Source organism: Lycorma delicatula, chromosome 13, assembly GCF_047948215.1.
Source record: "Lycorma delicatula isolate Av1 chromosome 13, ASM4794821v1, whole genome shotgun sequence".
NCBI classification, from domain to species: Eukaryota; Metazoa; Arthropoda; class Insecta; order Hemiptera; family Fulgoridae; genus Lycorma; species Lycorma delicatula.
In genome coordinates this window covers 47,852,022-47,876,993 of record NC_134467.1, presented here as the reverse complement: position 1 = coordinate 47,876,993, position 24,972 = coordinate 47,852,022, and the positions used below count along the sequence as shown (strand labels likewise).

The following is a 24,972-nucleotide window of genomic DNA, read 5'->3' as shown; positions in this document are numbered from 1 at the left end:
CTAAACAATTTTTGTTTCATACCTTAATAATACATTGATAAAAAAAAAAATTATGTAATTTTATACTTAAAATATCAATTTTTTTAAATTTTAATTTTCAAAACTGAAAATCTAGCCGTACCTGTTATTAATGTAAACATCACAGGAATTTTTTTTAAAAAAAGGGATGCCATGGGACTCAATTTAAAATTAAACATTTTTTTTGCATTTCTTATAACTTCTGATATTTTATCTGTTATTCAAGTAGTGGCTGTTATTAAAAAAGAGCTAAATGAGGTGTCTGTTAAACAATGACGTTAATGGGATCCACATTTCTTGACAAAAAATATTTTCAACTTTTATATTCTAAATACAATATATAATTTTGATGAAAACATCAATTGCTTAAGGGGGTCATTTGGGACCCAACATTTTTTACTAAGAATTTTGATTTTTTTTTTCTCGATTATACTTTTAATACTGCATAAATTTTAAGGGAAAAAAGACAAATCGTTTGATCAGTGATTTAGTGACTCATTGTTTTCTTTTTTTAAATTCATACATGACAAAAATACGCTTTATAATTTTTTTTTATAACATTACAATAGTAAGTATACAGGAGAAAAATACTTATATTTACACAGTCTTTAAGTCGGTCTACTGACATTAAATCAATGTAGCAACACCCTAGCCTCCATGTCATATAAGAACACAGAGAAATGTAACATAGCCATATCTGTGTTTTAAGATTTAAGTTAAATGTATGCAATCTGTATGAAATGTTCCTGGACTAAGGCTGTAAAAATAGACTTATTGGCACAATCTCATAAGTAAGATTGAAACTTATCAAGAGAAGCCTTGTGAACAACCTAACCAAAGCTCAAACAGTTTGTGTTTGTATATATATATTTTTTTAAAGACATTACTACTGTGCCTATTATCAGATTTTTACAAAATGGAACAATGTACAAACATAAAATTTTGTTTTATGGAAAAAGTGGCACAGAAAAGTTTGAAATGATAAAATAAGTACAAGGTGAAGAAGCTGTCTTGTTCGCATGTGTTCTGCTTATTTTCATGATGGATGGATGTCACTGGAAGACAGTGAAAGCGTAGGTGAGGCCGAGAACTAGATAAAGTAATGATAACATCAAATGCAAGGGTGAATTACTGAATGGTATCTAACAAGGGTAGTGTTGTTGTCTACTAAGACATCCTAAAATGTCTGTTGGACTGAATTCATCAACTATAACCGCATTTTCTTAAAACCAAGGATTGATTCCTGCTTTACAATGACGTGCCAGCTCACAAAGCCATAACTGTATGGTAGTTTTTAACCAAACAACAAATGACAATGCTTGCAATTTAAAATAGCAAATGACCCTCTATACTTGCTAGATATACCCCCTACAGACTATTTTCTATTTCAGTCAAGATACAAATGATGGGGAAGCAACACAAGTAGACAGATGCAAAGTACATCATCTGCCTGATACCCAGACACAAAGCGCATCATTGCCCCGGGCACTCACTTGAACATCTTTTATAAAAATAACATAAATATGTAAACCTTTCCTAATGTAATTATAGAATTTAATATAAACTACACTTTCATTTTAATATTTAATTCATAAAATGCCACATGTCTATTTTTTAATCTGTAGTGTTTCAGTTTTAAGTTGTTCATCCGGTGTTTTTCCTTGTTACCTTTCTTATTACATTTCCTTAACTTTCTTTCAGTCTTTATTTATTTATGCTAAGATGGGCAGAAAGTATGTTATACACAAAAGTCGCTTGCACTTTAAAGATATTTCACTGTTTAACAAAAAGATTCTTGAATATGTCTGATGTGAATTATCTTTGATACTCTTGCTTTTCTTTTTCATATATTTTTCAAGTTTCTGTTGAATCAGTGTTCTTTTTTTTTTGTCTTCAGTCATTTGACTGGTTTGATGCAGCTCTCCAAGATTCCGTATCTTGTGCTAGTCGTTTCATTTCAGTATACCCTCTACATCCTACATCCCTAACAATTTATTTTACATATTCCAAACGTGGCCTGCCTACACAATTTTTCCCTTCTACCTGTCCTTCCAATATTAAAGCGACTATTCCAGGATGCCTTAGTATGTGGCCTATAAGTCTGTCTCTTCTTTTAACTATATTTTTCCAAATGCTTCTTTCTTCATCTAGTTGCCGCAGTGTTCTTAAACATATGAATTTCTTAATCCAGTTTTATTTTTCCTACTAGCTCTACTCTAATATACATTTACCATTCTTTTTCATGCAACTGTAGTTAGGAAGAAAGTGATTATTTTATGTTGTAAATAGTAAAAACGAATAATACTGTATTGCATTTATAATTTTCATATTGTTCAAATAACTGATCGCATCAAAAAAAAAAAAATTGTGGACTAAAAATGGCTTTTACTGAAAAGAAAATTAAACATAATTTTTGGTTTTATTGTTCTATAATTCAGGCTTTGATCAAACTATGAGTAATTTTAAAAATTTGAATATCTTTTTAATTTCATTTACATTATATAATCCTTTAAATCAATAATAATCAATAATATTAATATGAATTTGCATTACAAAACTAGGTAAAGTATGCAGTGGATCAGACATTATGGTACAACGGATCATTGTGTGATAGTTGTGGGGGGTGAATTGAAGCATCAGATGATATGAAAAATGTACTTGCTAATTCCACGTACCTCTAATTGACTATTCAAGTAAAAGTCATCATCAACGATTCAATCACCAGATTACCCAACCGTTTACAACTATTATTTCCCAAGCAAATAAAAATACCTACTTGGTGTTATTGTAGATGGAACTGTAGTTGTTGGGGGAGTAGTAGGGATTGTAACACTAGTTGTAGTGCAGTTGATTTCATCGTCCAGACAGTCAATGAATCCATCACACCATTGTGTTGAATTAATACATTTGTTTGATGTTTTGCATAATACTGTACCTTGAGGACATGGCTGACAAGAACAATCGCATAATGAATTCATTGTACTTTGAAAACCCTGAAAAAATAATAAATAAAATATAATTATCGTAAATAAAAGAAAAAAAAGAAATTATAAGTAGAGATTTTGTTTGCAGATGATAAAATTTTGGAATGATTTGATTTATATTTTATATTAAATGTTTTTACTGATTGTAATTAAATAAGATTATGAATTTAGTGTAATAACAACAAAAACCTTTACAACGAAAAGTTTCAAAATCTTAAACAGTTTTAGCTGTTTCTTGAGTTATGATTTTTTAACACAGCTCTAACCCCAATATTTTCCTTTTTTACCCCAAACATAAATATAATTTTAAATAAACTGTTCATGTCAAGAAGTATAAATTCTTTGAACAAATGAATCGTTCATGTGTTACATGCAGCTGCACACCTCCGTTGTTCCACTCTGTGCCAATAAAAGCTAAAATAAAAATGTGAGGATATACAACAAACAAATAAACCCATGCACCAACCTTTTATATGGAGAGACATTCCTTTTTATTGAAAAACTATAATAAAATAGTAAATTTTTTTCTCATATTTTTATGTAAAAATATTTATTTCTAATTTTATGATACACAGTTAAATAAAAACAAAATATGTTTTGAGCATTAAAAATTTAAAATTGAGAAAAAAACTTTTAAGGGGAAATGGGAAACATTTAGCTAAAATTAATTCTTAAGAAAATAATTCCTAAGTGGTGATAACAAATTCAAAAAAAATAATTTTTTAAAATTGTTTAAAAATACAAAGATACAGCCATAATTCTAAACAAAGTTATAATTTTCTAGGAAGAGTAAAGCCTTTCCATTCATTGTGGTCAAGGCCACAATGAATGTTGGTTAGAATGCTTCTAACCAGCCTCAAACTTTGTGATCGAATTAACAAAACATTTTACCAAATTTTTGGTTAATCTTTTTTTCAAAGAAATACTGAAGAATAAGGGGTTATCAAAAAATTTGAATTTTTACATTTTAAATGCAATGAGTAACTTATGAGAGATTTAAATTTAAAATAAATTAAACTTTTTTTTTTAATTAAAAAAAAAAAATTTTTGTTGCCACAGGAGTGGCAACACAATTTGCCAATTCCACAGGAGTGGGATTGGCAAAAAATTTTTACAGCGATTTGAAGGCCTTTCTTTTTCTCTTTAGCCTCAGGAATTACTTCAGAGGATGACATGTATGAACGAATTGTAGTCTTGTACAGTCTCAGGTTGACCATTCCTGAAATGTGAGGTTAATTGAAACCCAACTAGCTAATACACTGGTATTCACGATCTAGTATTCAAATCCGTATAAAAGTTAACTGCTTTTACTAGGATTTGAACCTTAGAACTCTCTACTTCAAAATAAAAAAATAAAAATATAAGCCACTTTTTTGGGAGGGTGAATATAAAATAAAAATTTTCAATAATTTGTAATCTTGATAAGAAAAGCTTCAATTTTTGTAAGAAAATATTTGACTGAAGTGCCCCAGTAAAGGTTTGAAATTCTATTTTGGCCAAAACAACCCCCGTTCCTTTTTCTAGTTATGGCAAAAATTTAATAAATTCTTTTACCCAGAAGGGGTAATTCCTAGCTACCAAGTTTGAAAAAAAAATATCATCGAGGTCCAAAGTTATAAGATCAAATACAGACCAACATATATATACATGTATCAGTTTGACAAAAAAAAATTGGACTTGGGAATATTGGAATAAACATTTTTTTTCGCAAATTATTTATAACTTATTTATACAATTTTTTTTTTTTTTTTTTTAATTAAAAGTCTTTTTTAATTGTCTCTTTAAAGGCACAAAACTTAAGAAAAAACTAATTTATTAATTTTTTTTACATATTATATACTTTCCTATTATAACTGTAGCCAGGAAAATACAAATATAGATTAAAGCTTATTATCATTTAGAAAACATATACACAAGAGATATAAATTTATAGCTTAATGACAATAAAACCATAAAACAATTAAAGATGCCATTCTTCTATATATATATATATTATATATATATAAAAGAATGTTTGTTGTCAATTTTTCTTTTTTACAGAACTACAGTTTTATGGGGATTGTGATGAAATCTTGCACACAATAGTTCCAACAAGAGGAAACAAAGAAATGAAGAAATAAAAAAAAAGAGGTGGATGTTATCTACATTCCATTTTGAAAAAACCCACCCCTTTTCATTTTCTCAGTGTAGCCTCTAACTGACCTCAGACTTTGTGATTAAGTTTATAAAAATAAAGTCATTATGGAGACTGATAATTAAAATTTAAAAACGCTGAACCGGTTGATTTGGTTTCATCCAAAAAATTTGATGTTGACTAAACGGGATAGAAATGAGGAACTACCTGGGTGAAGCCAGGTAAGTGGCTAGTAATGATAAAGAGTAAATGAAAGCATGAGAGAAAGAAAAAAAATGTTATAAATTTAAACAACAATAAATAAATAATACAATTAAACAATAAAATATTTATTTATTTATTCATACAATTGTAACAACCAATAGCCAATAATAGACAATATGATGGATGATAATGAATTAATTATATAATGAATAAAGAAGCAATGTTTGATCAGAAATTGAACCTAGGGCCTCCAGACAAAAGGCTGAGATGGTAGATAATGATTATTTGAGGACATATTTATGTACACATATTTATGAATGGAATATAGAAAATTCAGGAATTTTTTTAAATTTATTTAAAAATCTCATATAGTAATATTGTTTCTGTAAAAACATCTTTCAATTATATTTCTAATGAATCGGTTTAAATGTTTTGGTAATTTATTAAAAATCTTAACAGCCCTTTCTTGAAAAGCTGAAGTACCATGTGGTCAAGTTTTACGAAAATAATTCTGTTATCTGGTTTCATAGAGATGGATACTGTTATTTTTTAAAGAATAAGTGATCATTACTTTTAACAAAGATTGCATTTTCATAAATATAAAACAAGGATAAATAAAAATTTTTAATTTTCTAAATATCGGTCTATGAGATTCACACTTATGCCAAATAATGATTTGACAGCCTTTATTTATCTTGAAAATTCGTTTCAGCTTTTTGAGGAAGCTGTAAGAAATAATACTATTCTTTAGACATAGTACAATAAATATTTAATAATAACGTCAGCAATTTATTAAAGCAATTTCAAAGCAAATAAGTACGGTTTCATTTTATTGAAATGAAATCAACAAACAAGCAATTCAAGGAGTGATAATCAAACAGATAAATGGATATTTGTAATAAAATTGACAACTAAAAGGTAAAGAAATTATATTAATTATATAAAGTAAATAAAAAAAAAAAAACTGTATACTTACCTCTTCACAACTAGGACAAGTTTTTTTAATACAGTCTGGTAAACCACCTAATGTGCAAGTACATTTATAACAGTCTTCGGTATCATATACTGTACCAACGGCATATCTAAAAAAGAAAAAAAAGGAAACTGTTACATTTTAATTATTCTGATAGGTATAATACAGAGTAAGCAACTAGAAACTGAACCGCTATGGACTAAATATGTTGGGACATTAATATTTTATGAATGAAATGAAAAGAAAGGCAAATTAAATTTTGTATTTACGTTAGTAAAAGTTTACATATTTATCACATCTTTGTTCAAAGTGACTGCCTGGCATAGCAATGATCATGTTGACGGTCACTTGATGAAAAAAAAATTTTTTTGTTTAATGTTCAGTTCCAGAATTTGATTGGTAAATACTATCCTTCTAATAGTCCTGACAGGAAAAATCACAACTAAACAAATCTGGGATACAGAGGCCACCACCTTTTGTTGACAGTTCATTCTTCTATGAATCCATACTAGCGAATCGTTTGATGTGCGACATATTGCACCGTTTTGTTGGAAGAAGCATCTTCATGATCTACTAACTTGGTAGAATTCTTTGATAATTGTACGGTTCATTTTTTTAATGACAATCCGATCAAAAAATATTAGCCCCGCTATACAAATACCTGAAACAGCACACTAAACACCGATTTTCTTATCGTGAAGTAAACGGTTGCAATTATAGTTTGTCTGTTCTCTTAAGTTGTTTCACAACTGTTACAAGATACACTTTCAAATTTACATCATGAAGAATCTATCGGCAAAATGTGTATTTGACACCATGTTGTTGTGATAACTTATGTATAAATTTGTTCAGACCGGCAGAAATTCTTCTTTGAGTACTTGCTATGATCTCTGGAGTTGTAATGGAAGGTCGCCTATTGTTTTTCATTCGAAATTGATACCATCGTACATCATTTTTAATGAAATCTGTATGCTTGTTTTTTAGGAATCCTGGCATTCAGAAATTTTTCTGCAAATATTTGGCACTTTTCTTGAAAGAGTCCAGAAAGCACATACGCTTTCATAGCAACTCTTGCGTTCAAACACAGCACTTTACATACTGCAAAGAATGAAACTATACTTCATTGAAGTAATAAACAATTTACAACTGAAAACAATAAACAAAAGTAGTTACATACATAACCAACAACAGTTCTAGTATAATAGCGGCGTTAAAAGTAACACTTAGCTGTGTTCAAGCCCTCTTGGTTCAGTTTTAAGTTGTAAGTTGTTTACCTAGTACATATTAAACATGATATCCAGTGTGGCGATTAATAATTACAGACAACAATTGCCGTACATATACCGATCTAAACTCATATGATACGTTTAAGAATATGTAAAATTAGTTATAATGAATGTAAAAAAAAAAAACTGGTAAAACTAACACATCAGTTGAACAGAGATTTATTTAGAACATTTGAGAGCATTAAGTACATAAAAGAAAGAATTTTTAAAAAATTTGACTATTTAAAAAACATATTAAGTTTACAAATATAAAATACACATTCACAAACGAACAGGTAAATTTAAAAAAAAGTATTTGAGTTGTTTAAATTGGCACACTAGTCTTGATAGCCGCTTTGTTGCAAGGAACTTTAATTTAGTCGATTGTAATGTTTTTAAGTTTTAATTAATGACAAAGATAATGCATACCTGAGGTAATATTTAAATAACTGATGGTGAATCATTGAGTTTGAGAAGTACTTATTATATTAATTGGTAAGTTTACATTAAGGTTGCTAACAGTTTTATATTATGATGATCTTGTTGGTAATTTTATATATACAGCATGTTCCAGGATGTATTCCCTGGACTTCAGAACACCAAAATGAGTAAAAAGTTCACATCACATCTACGTAAGTCTTATTTTGCTATGATTTCCTTCTGGATGTCATTTTGTGATTTTCAACAAAAAAATTATTTCTCAAGAATGGGTAAACCTACTTTAATTAAATTTGGCAAATCTAGGATTAGTGTTTTGTTCTACAAAATAAAAGATTTTGAAATTGTCACCTTCAAAATGGCAGCCATCTTAATTTTATAATCTTCAATATCTTTGTAATTATTTGTTTGATCAAATTTTTACTTATTACTAAATATATTAAGCATTTTATTTTGAAGAAAATGACACCCGATTTGTAAAAATCTGTTGACTAACAATTGAATTATTGCAGACAATTAACCTAGCAATACGCTTGTGCATCGTAATGCAAGCTGATAGTTTATTGCCTGTTTTTATTTCCTCCACTAAATCTAATAAAAAATTATTAATAATAATTAGTAAAATAATAACAATTTTCAGACTTTCAAAAAATATAATATTTAGTATTTTTTCTCAGTCCATTCTTGAAATGAGCTTATATTGTAAAAACGTACAATAGTCAACAGACCGAAAATAAACATTTCCAGACTTATAGTTTTTTCTTTCTTTGATATGCGGAAAATATCTTAAAGTTTTTTGTTATATTTCAGGGACATTCAGAATAAAAAATAATAACTCTACAAAAACAGGATGACGCTGACCATTTTCTGGTCCAATGGAAATTTTAGAATAAAAAATAAAATGTAAATTTAAATTTCTTTAAAATAATGTCTTATGAAATTAAAAATGTCCTCCTTAATTTTCTGAGCTTTACAGAAAACTCGGACAGTAACATTGGATTTTAAAATTAAAAATAGTTCTTATAAAACAATTACTATTATTGTTTATTTGGTATATTTCCTCTTAACTATTAATTCTATTCTATATACATTTTTAATATTTTATTTCAAAACATTTTCAATTGCTTTTTTGTGATCATTCCAAATTGCTATGAAATAAAGGCGAGTGAAAAATGTTTGAGCTTTTAAAAACACGTATTTATGAAATTTTGTTCTGTTTGTTTTTTAAAAAGTTTATAGCTTCAAGTAACTGTCATTATCGAACAAACGGTCATGAGTGAAAACAGAAAAGATTTTTTATACTTACGTAAGATGTCCAACAATACAAGGACATCGAGCTCTAAGAGAACATTGTTCACCATCCCACCATAAATTACTTTCTGCAGTACAGTCACAAGATTCAGAAGGAAGAATTCCAGGGCAAACAATACAAGCAGTTTTAACAGTTGTCTCTTCTTGTCTAATAGTTGTCTCTTCTTGTCTAACAGTTGTCTCTTCTTGTCTAACAGTTGTTGATGTAATTGTATTATTCGGCAATTCAGCTGTAACAGAATTATAAACAAACAGTAAGTAACTATATACATATATAGTTAAGAATAATTTTTTTTTACTGACCTTTATGACAGAGTGCTGTCATTTCTGTTTTTTATACAGAAAGTTCTAGGTTTGAATCCTAGTCATGCTTGGTATTTTTTTCAGCTGATAAATTCCATTGTTACAGGTAATTGAATTTAAGTACCTTTTGTACCTTTAAAAGACATACCAGGTGTCTGAAAAAAAATTATATGGTTTCTAGAAGAAATATAATTTTTATTTTGCAGTACTTAATAGTTTTTAGCTTTCTTGACGAAAATTCTTTGAAACATATTTTTTTTCTATCAAACTCCTCACAAATTTCTCAAAACATCATCAAACTACGTTCCTTTCAGAGAGAAGACAAACTTTCTTCTTTTCAGATTATTTAACAGGAAGAAGTCCTACTTCTTCCTGTTAAATAATTTGTTCTTTGTTACTACTTCAGAAATTTTTGTGTCTTCCATCTTTTCCAAAGGACCAGCCAGCTGGTTATTATTTATACTTTAATAAATTTAATTATAACTTTTGCCGATTATTAGTTCCTCCCAAAAGATTGATATCCTGGAGTACATGTATGTGTGAGTATCGTTTAGCTAATCCACCAGGTTGGTGTAGGGGTGAACTCGTCATTTCAAATCAGCTGATTTCAAAGTCGAGTGTTCTAAGGTTCAAATCCTAGAAAAGGCAGTTACTTTTATACAAATTTGAATACTAGACCGTGGATACCGGTGTTCTTGGTGGTTACATTTCAATTAATCACACATCTTAGGAACGATTGAACTGAGACAGTATAAGATACACTTCGTTTATATTCATACATTTCATCCTCACTCACCCTCTGAAGTAATACCTTATGGTAGTTCCAGAGGCTAAACGGAAAAAGAAGTACTATTTAGCTTAAGTGAGAAATTAAATGACTATCCATCAATTTACGGAAAAGGGTGATACTTTGATAGTATAATAAACACACAGAGATATGAATATGACTGGAATACAAGATAAGTTTCATTTAAATCAATGACGGACAGGGTGATGTATAATGCAGAGATTTGGACTTGTCATTACGGCAAACATATTGAAGTTACACAAATTCCCTTTTTAAAGATAAGTATTTTGTTCTAATTTTGTTAGGATAGAAATAAGAAGAATTTGCTTACTGAAAGTTCAACTTTTTGATAGAATGTTAAAATGGTTTTAAAACTGAAATCCCTGTGATGGTTTCAGAATGATATGTTTGATTGTAGTCAGATTGATCAGAAAAGAGTAGTTTACAAGAGAACTGGATAATCTAGATAACTTGATAACGGAGATATATCCAAATATGAACCCTTATGATAACAAAAAATAATGAGAAGTGTGATTGAAAATAATAGTAACATTTTTTAATTCTGTGTTATGTCTTTTCGACAGAGTTTGTCTTTTTCCAACACAATGGCAGCATTGTCTACAATTACATCAACATTTTCAGTCATATCAGATTCAAACTTCAAATCAGGCAGTTGAGTAAATGAGATGTATTTTATTCTGAATGGCAATTCATTTTATTTGAAAATGATAAAAGAAAGGATTTGCATTAAATTTTGGAAAAACGTAATGTTAAGTGGTAAACATATTAAAAAAGGCAACAACAATTAATGAAAATAAATTATATTATTATCAATAATTGCCCAATCACAATTAGAAATATTGTTGAAGAATGAAACTTACCCGGTTAATTAAAAAAAATCTATAGTTATCTGTCTATAAAAAATATTCCTTCAGTTTTTTTTTAATTTTATCCTTCACATTTTTGAAAAAAATCAGCGTGTTATCTTTTGAGATGATTACAGGACCATCAAGTTTTAGGGAAGGATATATATAATTTACTATTTTATCTGAGATCAAACATGCTTTAATTGTTGAAAAAAGTTATTTATATTATTCATCAATGTTTATTTTTCATTTATTCTCAGCTGTAATTCCATCATTAAAAAATACAATACAATTAATAAAAATAAAATTTAACTTACGGTATGGAACAAAACAACCAAGTATTTCAACTCGCATTACAATATCATTTTCCCATTTAACAGGATATACACGAATAAACTGAGAATGAACTGGCAAATTAAAAATATTTTTGTGAGGTGTAACAGCATCAAAATTTCCCATAAATATCTGGAAACAAACCATAAGATATTAATTAATATACAAAGACATACATTTTCACACTAATAACATTTATATAAAACAGCAGTTAATACTAGAAAATCCAAAATTTCTAGATGTGAAAATCTTCATCATAAATTGTGTGCTGTCAGTGTTAGCTAAGTGCTTTATTAATTACTACTAATTTCAGTTGCTATCTATGTTTCCAAAAGTCATGTGTTTCATAAACGGCTATTTGTCTTATTACTGGAGGAAAATACGATTCCTTTTGAACAAAATATCACTGAACCATTTTAAAATTACTTTCAGTACATAATTACACATGAAGATGAATGAATCCTGTTAGTCTATGTCCAAATAGAGGTGAAATCCATAATTTTTTTTATAAGGTCAAAAAAAGTTACAATAATTATTTAACAACACTGGAAACATATAGACCAGGTGTCATGGATATAAAAAATGTTTGCGATTAGTGTGGAATGTTCACACATTGAAGTGTATCATGCTTATAATTCTGTAATTACACACACCAACCGTTCATACTTGACAATCCATTTGTTAGAAAATGTAATACAGAATGTTTCAAAATGAATATCAGGGTTTTAAAGTTATGCAATATTTCTCAAGTTTTACATACATTGATTAATAATACACGAAACGAAAGATTTTGAACAGTTTTAATTGTGCACAAGTTCATAAACTGTTTCCTGTACCTTTCGCTTGAAAGCACTAATAGCAAAGATGGTGACCCCACCCATCAGAAAGGGTTTATCTTTTGGAATTTGCAAAGTGTGAATTTGTAATTACCGTTCAATGTATTTTCTGTTTGAAGTTCCATTGTGATTCCCCGAGTTACAATAACACTCATAAATGGTATAAACAATTTGAAACTACTGGCTGTATTTGTAAAGGGAACAGTACAGGACAATCAAGTGTGTTCGATGACAATGTTGAATGTGTAAGAGAGTCTTTTGTGCACACTCCTAGGAAATCTTTCCTCAACTGCATTATGAACCACAGAACTTTATTTGACAACAAGATGGTGCACCTCCTTACTAATGTAAGCTGTATGTGACTGGTTGAATGAAATTCTCTCCGATCGCTGAATTGGTTGCCAGGGGCCAATCCAATGACAGAGCTTGTCTGCTATGACCTCCACATTTGCTCGAACTGACCTCGAGCAATTTTTTTTCTTTGGAAGTTTATAAAGGATCAAGTGTATGTGCCACTGAACCAACTGACCTACCCAACTTGAGACTCAGGATTGAAGCAGCTGTTGCATCAATTATTCCAGACTTGCTGATTCATACATATCTCCTATCATATGAACTCTCCTATCAGCTGGGTGTGTGCCACGTAATGAATGATGTGATTGAACACTCGCAGGAAAAGCTGTCGCTCTTTCATTTCATTTGTAATTTATCAATGAAAGTAAAACTTAATAAATATTACATAACTTTAAAACCCTGATATTCATTTTTAAATACACTGTATTATTTATAACAAGCAATAATGTTTCAACACTGGTTTTATTCTCGCTGATTTTCTGTAATTAGGAGAATTATCAATATTTTAAGAAAATTCTCAAAAAAGTTTCCTCAGGAATTCAAAAAAAAGGTCCAGGAAAACTTTTATGGGGACTGTATGGCTCTTGTGCAATACAATCCCAACTTCTGATCCACTTATTGAAAACGTTTAAGAAACATTTCAGAGAAATGAATTTGGTGATGAACTGAAAAAAAAAACAATCAAAATATTATGAGAAATGGAGGATAACATCAGAGAGAAGGATAAATTCACGGTTACTAAAACAAAGCTTATTCAATTTTAGCAATTATGAATAATATATAAATAAGTAGATTTAGTTTTTTCCACTGATTTTTAAATGTGATATTAAATAAATATTGAAACGGAAAAGAGAAATTACTTTTTAAAAAATTCTTCTTCATTAATCTTTTTTAAGTAGTTTAAAGAATTCTACATCTTCCATCAATGAATTTATACAAATATCAAGTTTCAACAAATCTACTTAATTATAAACATATTTGACATACATTGAAACTGAATCTGGATTTATTTTCAACTGATTTATGATAGTCAGTTCAAAACACTTGAATTGTTAAAATTTTACCTTACTTCACACATTTCTGTTTCTAGAATCCAACTTTTCAGGAAATTCCAGATGTTATAGAACCATAGATTGTAAGGAAATGCAGTTCACTGTCTTACCCAGAACTTTTTTATAACGATCATGTTGTGATGGTGTAATAAAATTTATGTATATCATCAGAAGTTGGGCTCTAAAGCAAAGAGATTCTTCACTCGAAAAGAAATACAAACTAAACAGCATAGTAAATTTACTTTTATATTTAAAATTATTGATATTAAAACATTAGGTAAATTAAACTTCATTAAGAATAAATAAATGATGTACTTATTTTTTTAGAATCTAACTAAATAAACCTTTGGTAACCACTCTGTTAATATACAAGCCTTGACATGTAAAATGAATATATAAAATAAACTTATCTTGTCTACTGAAAATAGGTGAGGATATAATCAAATGATGATTGAATTTTCAATAACTAGGTGCTTAAAAATTCTTGAGTATGATTAACGATACACGACTGTTAATAACGCAACACACGATTGATACAAGCTGTATCTACATATAATCCACAACTATCAGATTCCTTTTAAAATGAAGGTCCAGATCAAACTCCTTTAATCTCTAAATTTCCTGTGTTTTTGTTATGGGGCTGAGAACTTCCCAAACAACCATTGTAAATCAGCAACAAAAATAAACTTTCTATATACAGCTGAATAATCACAATTAACAAGTGATTATAGTGTTGAAGTTTGATACGACGGTCATAACTTGGATTGAAAAATATATTGTTATACAAAGTGGATTTCTATATATGATTACAGCTAAAATGTGCTGCCTTATCTTAAGCTATTTTAATAAATATATATTATTGGATTGAACAAAATAACAAACTGGTACTTTATAAGATATTTATTTTAACATTATTTGATTTAAAAGAGAAATTATCCAGTATAAACCAATTCTTATAAAACATACACAAAAAAACAAAAAAAAATCAGAATACCTGATGATTAAAATCAGAATCTGTAAGATAACTCCATTCTTTTCCATCATTACTGTAAGCGACTTTATAAGTTTCAACCCATGCTTCTTTTCTAAATGGTTTCGCAGTAAAACCTCCTTTAGTGATTATTCCAGTAACAGTTCTTTCGCCTAACCAGTTAAACTATAACAAAAGAATAAAAATTTAAATAAATAGTTAATTTTCTATAGGAAGTTAATTAGACTAATATTAGTTATTAATAGATCATGATCATAACCATTACGATGCTATTCTAGTGACAGTGTTAATTGCCAATGAACTTAATTAACTATTCAGGCAATAACTTTTTCTTGGAACAGAACTCGCTGAAATTTTATCTTTAAAACAAATACGTATACTTCTGTCACAGAAATAAAAATAGATTTTAAAATGAATTTCCATCTCTAAATGGTACAAATTCACAAAACGATGTTAGCTTCTGTTTTAGTAATGTCAGGTCTATTTTTTTTTGAAAGATTCTAACAATGAACATCTGATTTATGTTTATGATGGGTGGCTGATATGTATTGCAGACTGGAATGAAACATCAGAACAGAATGCTACGCAAAGCAATAGGTACTGCCATCTTGCAGTTTCATCCCCCTATTATTATTATCATTCTACAACTTGTAGAGCCAAGCTCTATTAATTTCTATCAATCGCTATTGTTGTGGAATCGAGTAAACTTGCTATGTCTGTGTATTTAAAACAAGGTGCAATAAATAAATTTTTAACCGCACAAAAAGTGAATGTTAGCAACCTATGTACATTTATCACTGTTTATGGTGATGAAATTAAAGATCAAACTACTGTTGAGTAGGTGGGCAATAAAATTTTACGCATCAGAAGCTGGTAAAATAAATATTAAGGACGAACCTCGCACTTGTCGATAGGTTTCTGTAACTGATGTAGAAACACTGAAAATGAGATGGCTGAATCAATTCAAAATGACTGTTGCATAACACAACATTGTATAGCCCCCCAATTATGACACATTTAGGACTACTGAGCTACTGTAAAATATGTTCATGGTGAGTGCCATGATAAACTGATAAACTTTTCTGCGATAAACAGAAAAGAATATGTAACAACAAAAGGAATATTGTGAACAGCTTTTGAAATGTTATTTGGTGGGGAAGATGATTTTCTTTTCAACAATGGGATGGGAGACAAAACTCAGGTGCATTACTACGACCCAAAGAAAATTGCAAAACATGGGATAACGGCATTATGGTTTGCCACAATAAAAAAAATTCAAAATACAACCCTCTGTAAAGAAAATTTCTGATAGGGTTCTAGGTTCCAAACATGTACCTGGTAACCTGGTTGACAGTAAATTTTCTGTGATATATAGATACGTTAAAACACCTTATGAGATGAGTATGTCTTGTTCAACAATCCAAAAAACTGATAATTCTGCCATACACACCGTGTGTAACGACTGAAGTTTTTGTGAAGTTGAATTTTGAGGCTATTCCACACTTTCTATAGTCACCAGATTTTTACTTCTTTCAGCAAAAGAAGAGTGTTTTAAGGGTATTTGTTTCACTGTGAGTAAAAATAGATACACACAGCAAAGGATGATGTGAAGTCATGGATCGATGAAAAGACTACCAGCATTCTTCATTGATGGATTAAGACTGGTTCACTGTGAGGAAAAATGTGTAATGATGAATGGTGACTACTTGGAAAAATACATGTAAATTTATGTAGCAAATAAAAATGTACTTTTATGCTATGTCTATTTCATTTGACTGTCTTTTTTCAATTTATACAATTCCAATTCAATTCAATTTTTACAATTCCAATTTATGATTTTGTTTAAAAACTATAGAAATGAATTTTGTCAATTCTGATATATGTAAATTTGAGCTATTCATCAGTACATTATAAACAATTCTGGTTAATTTAGAAACACAACACCTTAAATCTTGGAGATTAACCCTTTGAAGACCACTTAATGAATTTTTGTCAGGTTCAGTTTTATGCTAAAAAGACCTAATGGCGATTTTTCATCAGTGTCAAAATGACATTTGTAGGGATCATGTTTGGTTGTGATGGCAGACATGGCAGTCCGCTTGACAGAGATTATGTTTGTTATTGTTTAAAGTCGCATGTAACATCGCAATTGATATTCAGATGGTTAACAAATATAATTATTATTTTGAACTTAATTACTGTTTATGTTTTTATTTTTAGAAAACATTTAATCGTGTTTGTTGCGTAAAGCATAAAAGCATAAAAGTTTGCTGTTGTTTTGAGTTGGCCGTGACATCATTAATTATTTGGAGTGAAAAGGAATGCTTATTTTATTTATTTATTTTTTTTACAATACTGTATTTTTTAGTGTGTTGCACAGTACGTAGATGAGCTGAGAACACTGTGTGTTTATCATTGTTTTTAGTTGTTTGTGATGTTTGGATTTTAATATTATACTTATTTCACCTTAGTATTTTGCTTTCTGGTAATATTTATTAGCAACTTGCTATAATATGCAAAATGAGCAGTGTATGTTGAACACTGAGTGAAACTGATAACGAACTTAGGAATGTTCAACCTGATAGTGATTTGTATACTGAAAGTTCAAAAACGTTTTTAGTTTCACTGCAAAAATTATGAAATTTTCAGGTTTAACACAAAACAGGGCAATAATTCTAAAAATCCAGATTCCCATAGCAAAATTGTTTCTTGATTTTGAATTAAGCGGCTTCAAACTCTTATTTTTTTTTTTTTGGTTCATTAATCTTTAGAAAATTTTTTGAATAAGATATGGCCACAAAAAACAATTCTAGTTGATATTTCTACAATTACAAAAAAAAGCTGCTAAAAAGTATTAGTAATAAAAAATTTTATAAATTTTTTAGCACAAGTTTACAAATAGTCACCATAAGGCATTGTACAGTTTTTTTTACCAACAATAATAATAAGTATGCAATATTTTTTTTAACCATCTTCAAAAAAGATTTGGTCCTCAAAGGTTAAACAGAATTTTCATTTGACAAATTAGAATGACATTAAAAAAAAATCTGTAGGTTCAAGGTGGTTTCTACAATTACACATAATAATAAATCACTGTTCCCAATTTTTCATTTAATAAACATAGTAACAGCATTGAAAGATTAATAAATACAGTTTTACATAAATAAGGATTTAAATCTATGCGGTGTGTTTTTCAAAAGAATCCTATTCGCTCACATAAAGGATTAGTATATATTATAAATTTTGACAAACCAAACCATCTTCTGCATGGGAATTTTCCCAATCATCAACCTATGTTGATCATTAAAAAATGAAAATAACTTTAAAAAAAGGGCGAGAATACCGTATTGAATCTAAACTATCACATTAAATCATCTTCAAATAAAAGTGAAATAAAAGTATCATGAAAAATTCAAGCAGCATTTGATAACAAATTTGGAGAATATGAAATTTACAAGACTATTAAATTTGACAGGCCAACTATTATTAAATGAATAAAAAACATGTTTCTTAACACCTCTTTAAAATAATCACCACAATCAATATGGTACACTCTTCTTCAGTGAAGTTAATAATGGCATTATCATCAAAATATCCTTTTCAAACAACCATTTCCATATAATTTTTAGGCGAGCCGTTGAAAATTTTACTAATTAAATAAGGAAAACAATTTTACAGCTTTGATAAATAACCAGACCTGTATCCATTCATGAGGTGAACTAGTCAGCGGTGACCAACCATTCAGACTACTAAGAGATGCACTTTGAGCTTTAAACGGTTCGTCGATCGATGATGACACAGATACTTGTTTTTCATGTAGTAAATCGTTATCCAAACCCATCTGATCAATACAAACTGAAAGCAATACATATATATAATTTATTAAATAAATAAATGTAGCACTTATACGTATATGTTCCTTCATGGAGCACAAACAGATGATCTATTGTTTCAAGAAAGAAATAAGTACATTAATTTGTTATTTTACACTAACTGTACAAGTTATTTGATAATAAATGTCTTCCAGTATATAATCACTAAGAAAAGAGGGAAAAATAAATGCTGTAGGCATTTGAAGATATTGAAGAGATTGGAAAAGATTAAAGGTCTATTTAGACACAACAATTATGTTTTTTTACAGTACCAGTGCCAGTGATGAAAAGTATTATTTTGTAATTGAAATGTTCAAACCGGGATGAAGCAGTGCTGTACAACGCTACTCAATAAGCATGCTGTACGTAAGTTATAGCAGTAGCAACTGTATGTATAGACAGTAAAAATAAAATTAAATTGGCAACAATATTTTTTTGGTTTTTCAATGGCATAATAATGTGTGTTAGCATTATTATTACTATTATTATATTTAAAACATGTGTACTTTCCTAAATAATTTTATATTTTTGAAGCAATTATAGTCTATAATTATAACTTGTTTATTTACTACATTCACAATGTTATTAATAAATATGAATGATAAACAATTGATTGAATTAGTGCAGTGACATCCTGTAAATTATTATTTAGGAAATGAAAATTCCATGAATGTAAATCATAAAGGGAAAGTTTAGAATGACATAGGTAATGAAATATAACAACTTGTTTAATTTCTTATAACTAATTTAGACCGATACAGATTCTAAGATTATTTCACAAAGTAATTAATTTAGTAATTTATAAATAATTGATTTTTAAACACGGTGATCTTACCATGGTACAAAACCAATGTTTGGAGTAAAGTAACTTAAAAGTCTTTCTTGCGCAGATAATATTTATTGATAAATTTTACCCAGCAATGGAAAATTTTTGAGTTATTTTTTGGTTGGTATATATTTTTTATTGTTTTTGACCTTCCCCATATTTGCACTAAACGTTTTTTATAAAATTATGTAATAAAAATTGCCAAAACTATTGTGTCCACATTTTCTGATTAATTGAACTACTTTTGATTGAACATGGTAGTTATTTTTACGTCAATATTCAGAGAAAATTTGTATGACTCTTCTAAAATGGCATAAATAAAAACACTGATCTACAAATTAGAAAAAAATTTCAGAACAGAAACACCAATAAGTGAATTTTAATCTATTTTGTGCTCTGAATCTGAAAATCATGTCAGTTTATCTCTATCACCCTACACCTCTTTATTATACACCCTTCAGAATTGCTAAATAATATTAAATTTTGAAAGCGACCAAGTTTATAAGTAAAATTTTGTAGTTTATTATATTTAATTTTAATGTTCATATTTTATTATGTTTTTTAAACAAAAAAAATTCTTGTAGAATACAGCAATAGCAGATAAAACATACCTAAAACTAGAGGTGGTGAACTAATAATATAAATTACTTCTTCCTTTTGTGTGTAATAGAGTCCTTTCTTTGTAGAAACCAGCAGTAGTCGCTCATCATTGATTTGTCCCATCTGCCTCGGTAACGCTGCTCCATTTACAATCTATCTTGGTGGAAACGTTCTCCCTGCTCATCACTCACAGCACCCAAATTTATTAGGAAAAAGTCAAGATGGAAATGCAAAAAATGAATTTTTAATGACATTTAGCAGCCTAAATTTTTATAGTTCAACAAAAAATTTTGTACTAAAATATCACTTGACTTTCCATGTCGCTATCTCAACGTTATTCAACTTTTTGTCAAAATTTTCATCATCGAAGTAATTTTTTAATTTTAGGTCCAACGAATATTCTTTCTTTAATTTGGAATCACTTAACTTAGTAAATACTTGTCTTAAATATTTAGATCCTTCTTCTTCTTTATACAGTGTTTCAACAAAAATTCTTCATCAACCCTAATTTTATCTATAATGGCAAAAAAAAACCGCTGTGAGTTGACTAAAGGAACATATTTAAAACTATTTTGTCCAAGAGTGAAGGTGTCTCTTTTTGGCCACTTTTTAATCACATAATGTTCACTTGTTGCAAGACTGTTCTATAAACATAAGAAGCAGCAGTATTTTGTAAAGCACCTTGCAGACTGAGAAAAAGACCAGTAACTTTGAGGTCGCCATAGATACTCTTTAAGCGTCATAATTGACTGCTTTCAAAATTATTGACATACTTTCATACGTCACATTCATTCCAACATCATGCGCTACAGGTACAGAAGTTTGAATTATGGAGTGGAACTGCTTTTAAACTTGTTTTTGACAAATCTACTATACGTAAAATATGGCAAAATAGGGATCTTTAAACAAAGATAACTTAAAAATGTGATGTGATAGAGAATTTTTGATTACATTTTCTGTTTCAGCATAAAAATACTTTATAAAACACTAACTAATGTAACTGTTCCAAAAATGTTGTACACCAATGTAATTATATGTGTACTTGTCATTGTTTAACTGTTACCCTCCGTGGCACGAGTGGTAAGATCTCAGCCTTTTATCCGCAGGTCCTGGGTTTGAATCACGGTCAGGCATGGCATTTTCACACATACTAAAAATCATTTATCTCATCCTCTGAAGCAATACCTGACTCAGAGGTTAAATAAATAAAAAGAACTGTTGCCCAGAGTACAGTCACATTTATTAAACAAGGATATTAAAATTTCAGTATATAGAAATCAAATTGAAGATTTACTGAAGTACTTTAGAAGAGATAGTTTAATTTATTCCTGCCATGGTGATAGGGGGCTAACTGTCTGAACTGTACATTGAATATCTTATTCGTAACTGGTGTTTATTTATAGACTCATCAAAAAGAAGCTTAAAGGCAGTGTTGCTTCATAACTAGAATAAGTTTTCTTCTATACCGGTGGCACATGCTGACACTCATGAAAGTACGTCAAAAATTTTAAAATCTATTAAGTATGATGAACACTCACGGTGAATCACTGCTGACCTGAACGATAGGGCTTCTTCTCGGTCTCCAGAGTGGTACTACAAAATATATGTTTCTTGTGTTTGTGGCATAGTTGGACTAAAGGTAAACACTACACAGTTAAAGACCGGTCAAAAAGAAATCGGTTTATCGTATTATTTTACCACTTCTACACATAAAAGTAGGACTGATGAAGAATTTTGTAAAAGCATTAGATAAAGATGGAAACAGCTTTAAATATTTAGCTTTTTCACGATTAAATGAAGCCAAATTAAAAGCGGAAATATTCATCAGGCCACAAATAAAAAAATTAATTCGTGAAAATATATTTGACAGCTAAGTGAACCCTAAAGAACTAATGACATGGAAGTCATTCGAAGATGTCTTTACTGGTTTTCTTGGAAAAAAAATAGGTGAAAACCACAATCAGCTTATAAGTGAACTCATAGTGAACTACAGATATCAGGCTACAGAAAGTTATTGAAAATTCATTTTTTACATTCTCATTTGGACTTTTTCCCTTTAAACTCGGGTGACATCAATGATGAACAAGGAGAAAGGTTCCACCAAGATATATTGCAGATGGAACAACAATATCAAAGAATCTATGATGAGTGACTACTGCTGGATGATATAAAAAGAAGACTTCACTGAACACAAAAGGAAAATAAGAAAAAAGAAATTAAACAAAAATGTTTGCAAAATAAACGTAGGAACTTTAGTTGTAATTATTATTATTTTTGTATTCTGTTATTTAAGAAGTTTCTCAATATTTTAAAGGGCGATAACTAAAAATCTGAGGGTGAAGAAGAAAAACTGATTTCATCTTAAGATTCAGCATAAAAAATACATTCTAATTCACCTAATTTTGTCTCAGTTCCAATTATTATTTTTTTTTACCTGTGTAAGTAATTTTTGACAGGTTTTTGACCTGTGTAAGCTTACCATTTTATTAAGGAGCTTCAGGCAAATATGAAATATCAAAATAATTCAAACAGCCAATTCATTATTTCATGAAATATAATGGCAAAGGAAGGATAAAATAAAATAACATACCTGGCTGTAATGTTACAGAAGGTGTAGTAATAAGAGTGGTTTCAGTAGTTGAAGGCAAATGTTCAGGTCTGCATCCAATCAGCTCAAAACTTAAAACAATATGTTTTTTCCATTTAACTGGATTGATACGTACGTAACGTGCTTCAATAGGTTTAATAAACATTTCTTGTAAAGGTTGTGTTCTTGAAACAGGACTACGGAATACCTTAAAAAAAATTAATGTGATTAATATTAATAATAATAATTATTATTATATTTCTGATCAGTATTTTGAATGGTTTGTTACAATACTCTATTTCTTTCTATTATCTACCTAGTATATCTTAAAAATTGTACTATCTGAATTGTTTGTTCTAAACCTTTTTTCTTCTCAAAGATGTTTATCTAAAAAAAAACAAAATTTTTCAAAATTATCTAATTTATTGATTGTACAACCTAACCAGATTTATCCCGTTACAAGTAGTGTTCTCCATTGACCGTATATTGTTCTTAATATTATTTTCATAGCTGGAGAATTTTGGTTCACATTTCATGGAATAACTTGCAGAACATGTTCCAAATTTTCTTTAATTTTATCCGTCATTTACAATTGGGATAAATTCAGGATGGCTTTTATTTTATTAATAGAAAGAAGTCCACAGGCACCAAATTAGGTGATTATAGGACCTATGTTATGCTTCATCAAAAATTTGTGAATGAATGCCGAAACATTGTCATGAAGCAGCTAGTAGTTTTTCATCTTGTTATACTTAAGCCTCTTGCATGACATTTCCTTCTAATATCAAATTACTTTGAAATAAAACTCTTTATTATTGCATGGGACACAAGGGACATGTTACTTTTAATGAATGAACCATTCCTATAAAAAAATAAAAGACAATCAACATAACCTTCACATTTGAATTTTGGTAATCTTGATTTGAAACCTGTTGTAACATGCGCATGATGAACACTCAAATTTGCCATAAATATTTTGGTACATGAATCCCAACTTCAGAACAATGGGACAACAGTACCCATCATACTTTGTAAATCTTTTCCTCCTGGAAATAAAGGTCATCAACTGGGGCTCAAAATTTAGATTTTCTCAATTATACTTAATTTGTATAATTTTTAAGGTAAAATATCATTTGATCATGCGAGTCAAATTAGACCCAAATTTTTTACTGAAAATTTTATTGCAATTGTTTTCTAAATATTGCATAATTAAGTCATTAATACCTAAAAACTGTATGACATATTTGAAACAAAAATCTGTCAAAAGCACAATTTGGAAACACTTTTCTAGCTTTCACACATTCATACATAATTGCAGAATTATTTAGAACAGTTCCACTAACAATTTAGTATACATAAAGTAAGATTTACTTTAGTATATATAAAATAAGGGTAAATCGTTTGATTTTTTGTTAAAAAAACTACTAATTCTCCCAGAATTAGATTTGAACGTTTTAAGTACTATGAATATACCTGTATATTATCCGTTTAACTCCTGTAATAAACTACATATGTATCGGTACATTTTCTTTCTCTCTCTTCAAAATACTATTAATGTATAAACAAGGTGTGGCTAAAAAACTGGACTGATTGACCTACAGACAAACAGCACACGCATGAATGTCAAACAGCAAACAGCCGAGTCACATGACATCCTGTTTCTCTCTCTATTCCTGCCACTGAGTTGACTGCAGACCCCTTAGTCGGGCCTTGGCCTTCATTCGTATCGGTCCTTGCATCTGCAGCCCGTCGGAGAAATGTTAAGTGTTTCAAAAGTGCAATGCGTTAATGTGAAACTCAGAAAATCCGCCTCAGAAACTCATTCTTTATTAAAAGAAGTATACGACGACAAATGTTGATGATGCACTCAGGTTTTTGAGTGGTTTAAACAGTTCATAGAAGGACAAGATAAGATTGAAGATGACCCATGTCCAGGACTATCATGTTTTTCGACATCCACAGGGTTATGTACATAAACTGGGTATCTGAAGATCAAACAGAGAATACAATCTTGAGATACTAATCTCAATACTATCTTTCAAGATACTATCTTGCAATACTATCTTGAGATTCTAACTACTCTCTGTGAGTGAATAAGAAGAAAGCAACCTGAATTGTGGAAAAACAAGTCATGAATTCTTCATCAGGACAACACTCCCATACTGCATTGTCTGTAAAGAAGTTTTTGGCCAAGGATGGGATCTCTGTGTTGGAACATCCACCCTATTCACTGGACCT

At 29.4% G+C, this 24,972-nt stretch overlaps 1 protein-coding gene across 1 annotated transcript in view; it reads right to left on the bottom strand.

Annotated features, from left to right (window-relative positions):
- Hml (hemolectin) overlaps positions 1-24,972 on the bottom strand; it is a 278,319-nt gene that overhangs the window by 72,635 nt on the left and 180,712 nt on the right. The window contains exons 46-52 of the mRNA XM_075381665.1: positions 22,738-22,942; positions 18,547-18,704; positions 14,853-15,014; positions 11,601-11,748; positions 9,323-9,557; positions 6,317-6,422; positions 2,795-3,011 (exon numbers count right to left, since the gene is read on the bottom strand). Coding sequence (XP_075237780.1) covers positions 2,795-3,011; positions 6,317-6,422; positions 9,323-9,557; positions 11,601-11,748; positions 14,853-15,014; positions 18,547-18,704; positions 22,738-22,942 — 1,231 coding nt within the window. The remainder of the gene's footprint in view (positions 1-2,794; positions 3,012-6,316; positions 6,423-9,322; positions 9,558-11,600; positions 11,749-14,852; positions 15,015-18,546; positions 18,705-22,737; positions 22,943-24,972) is intronic.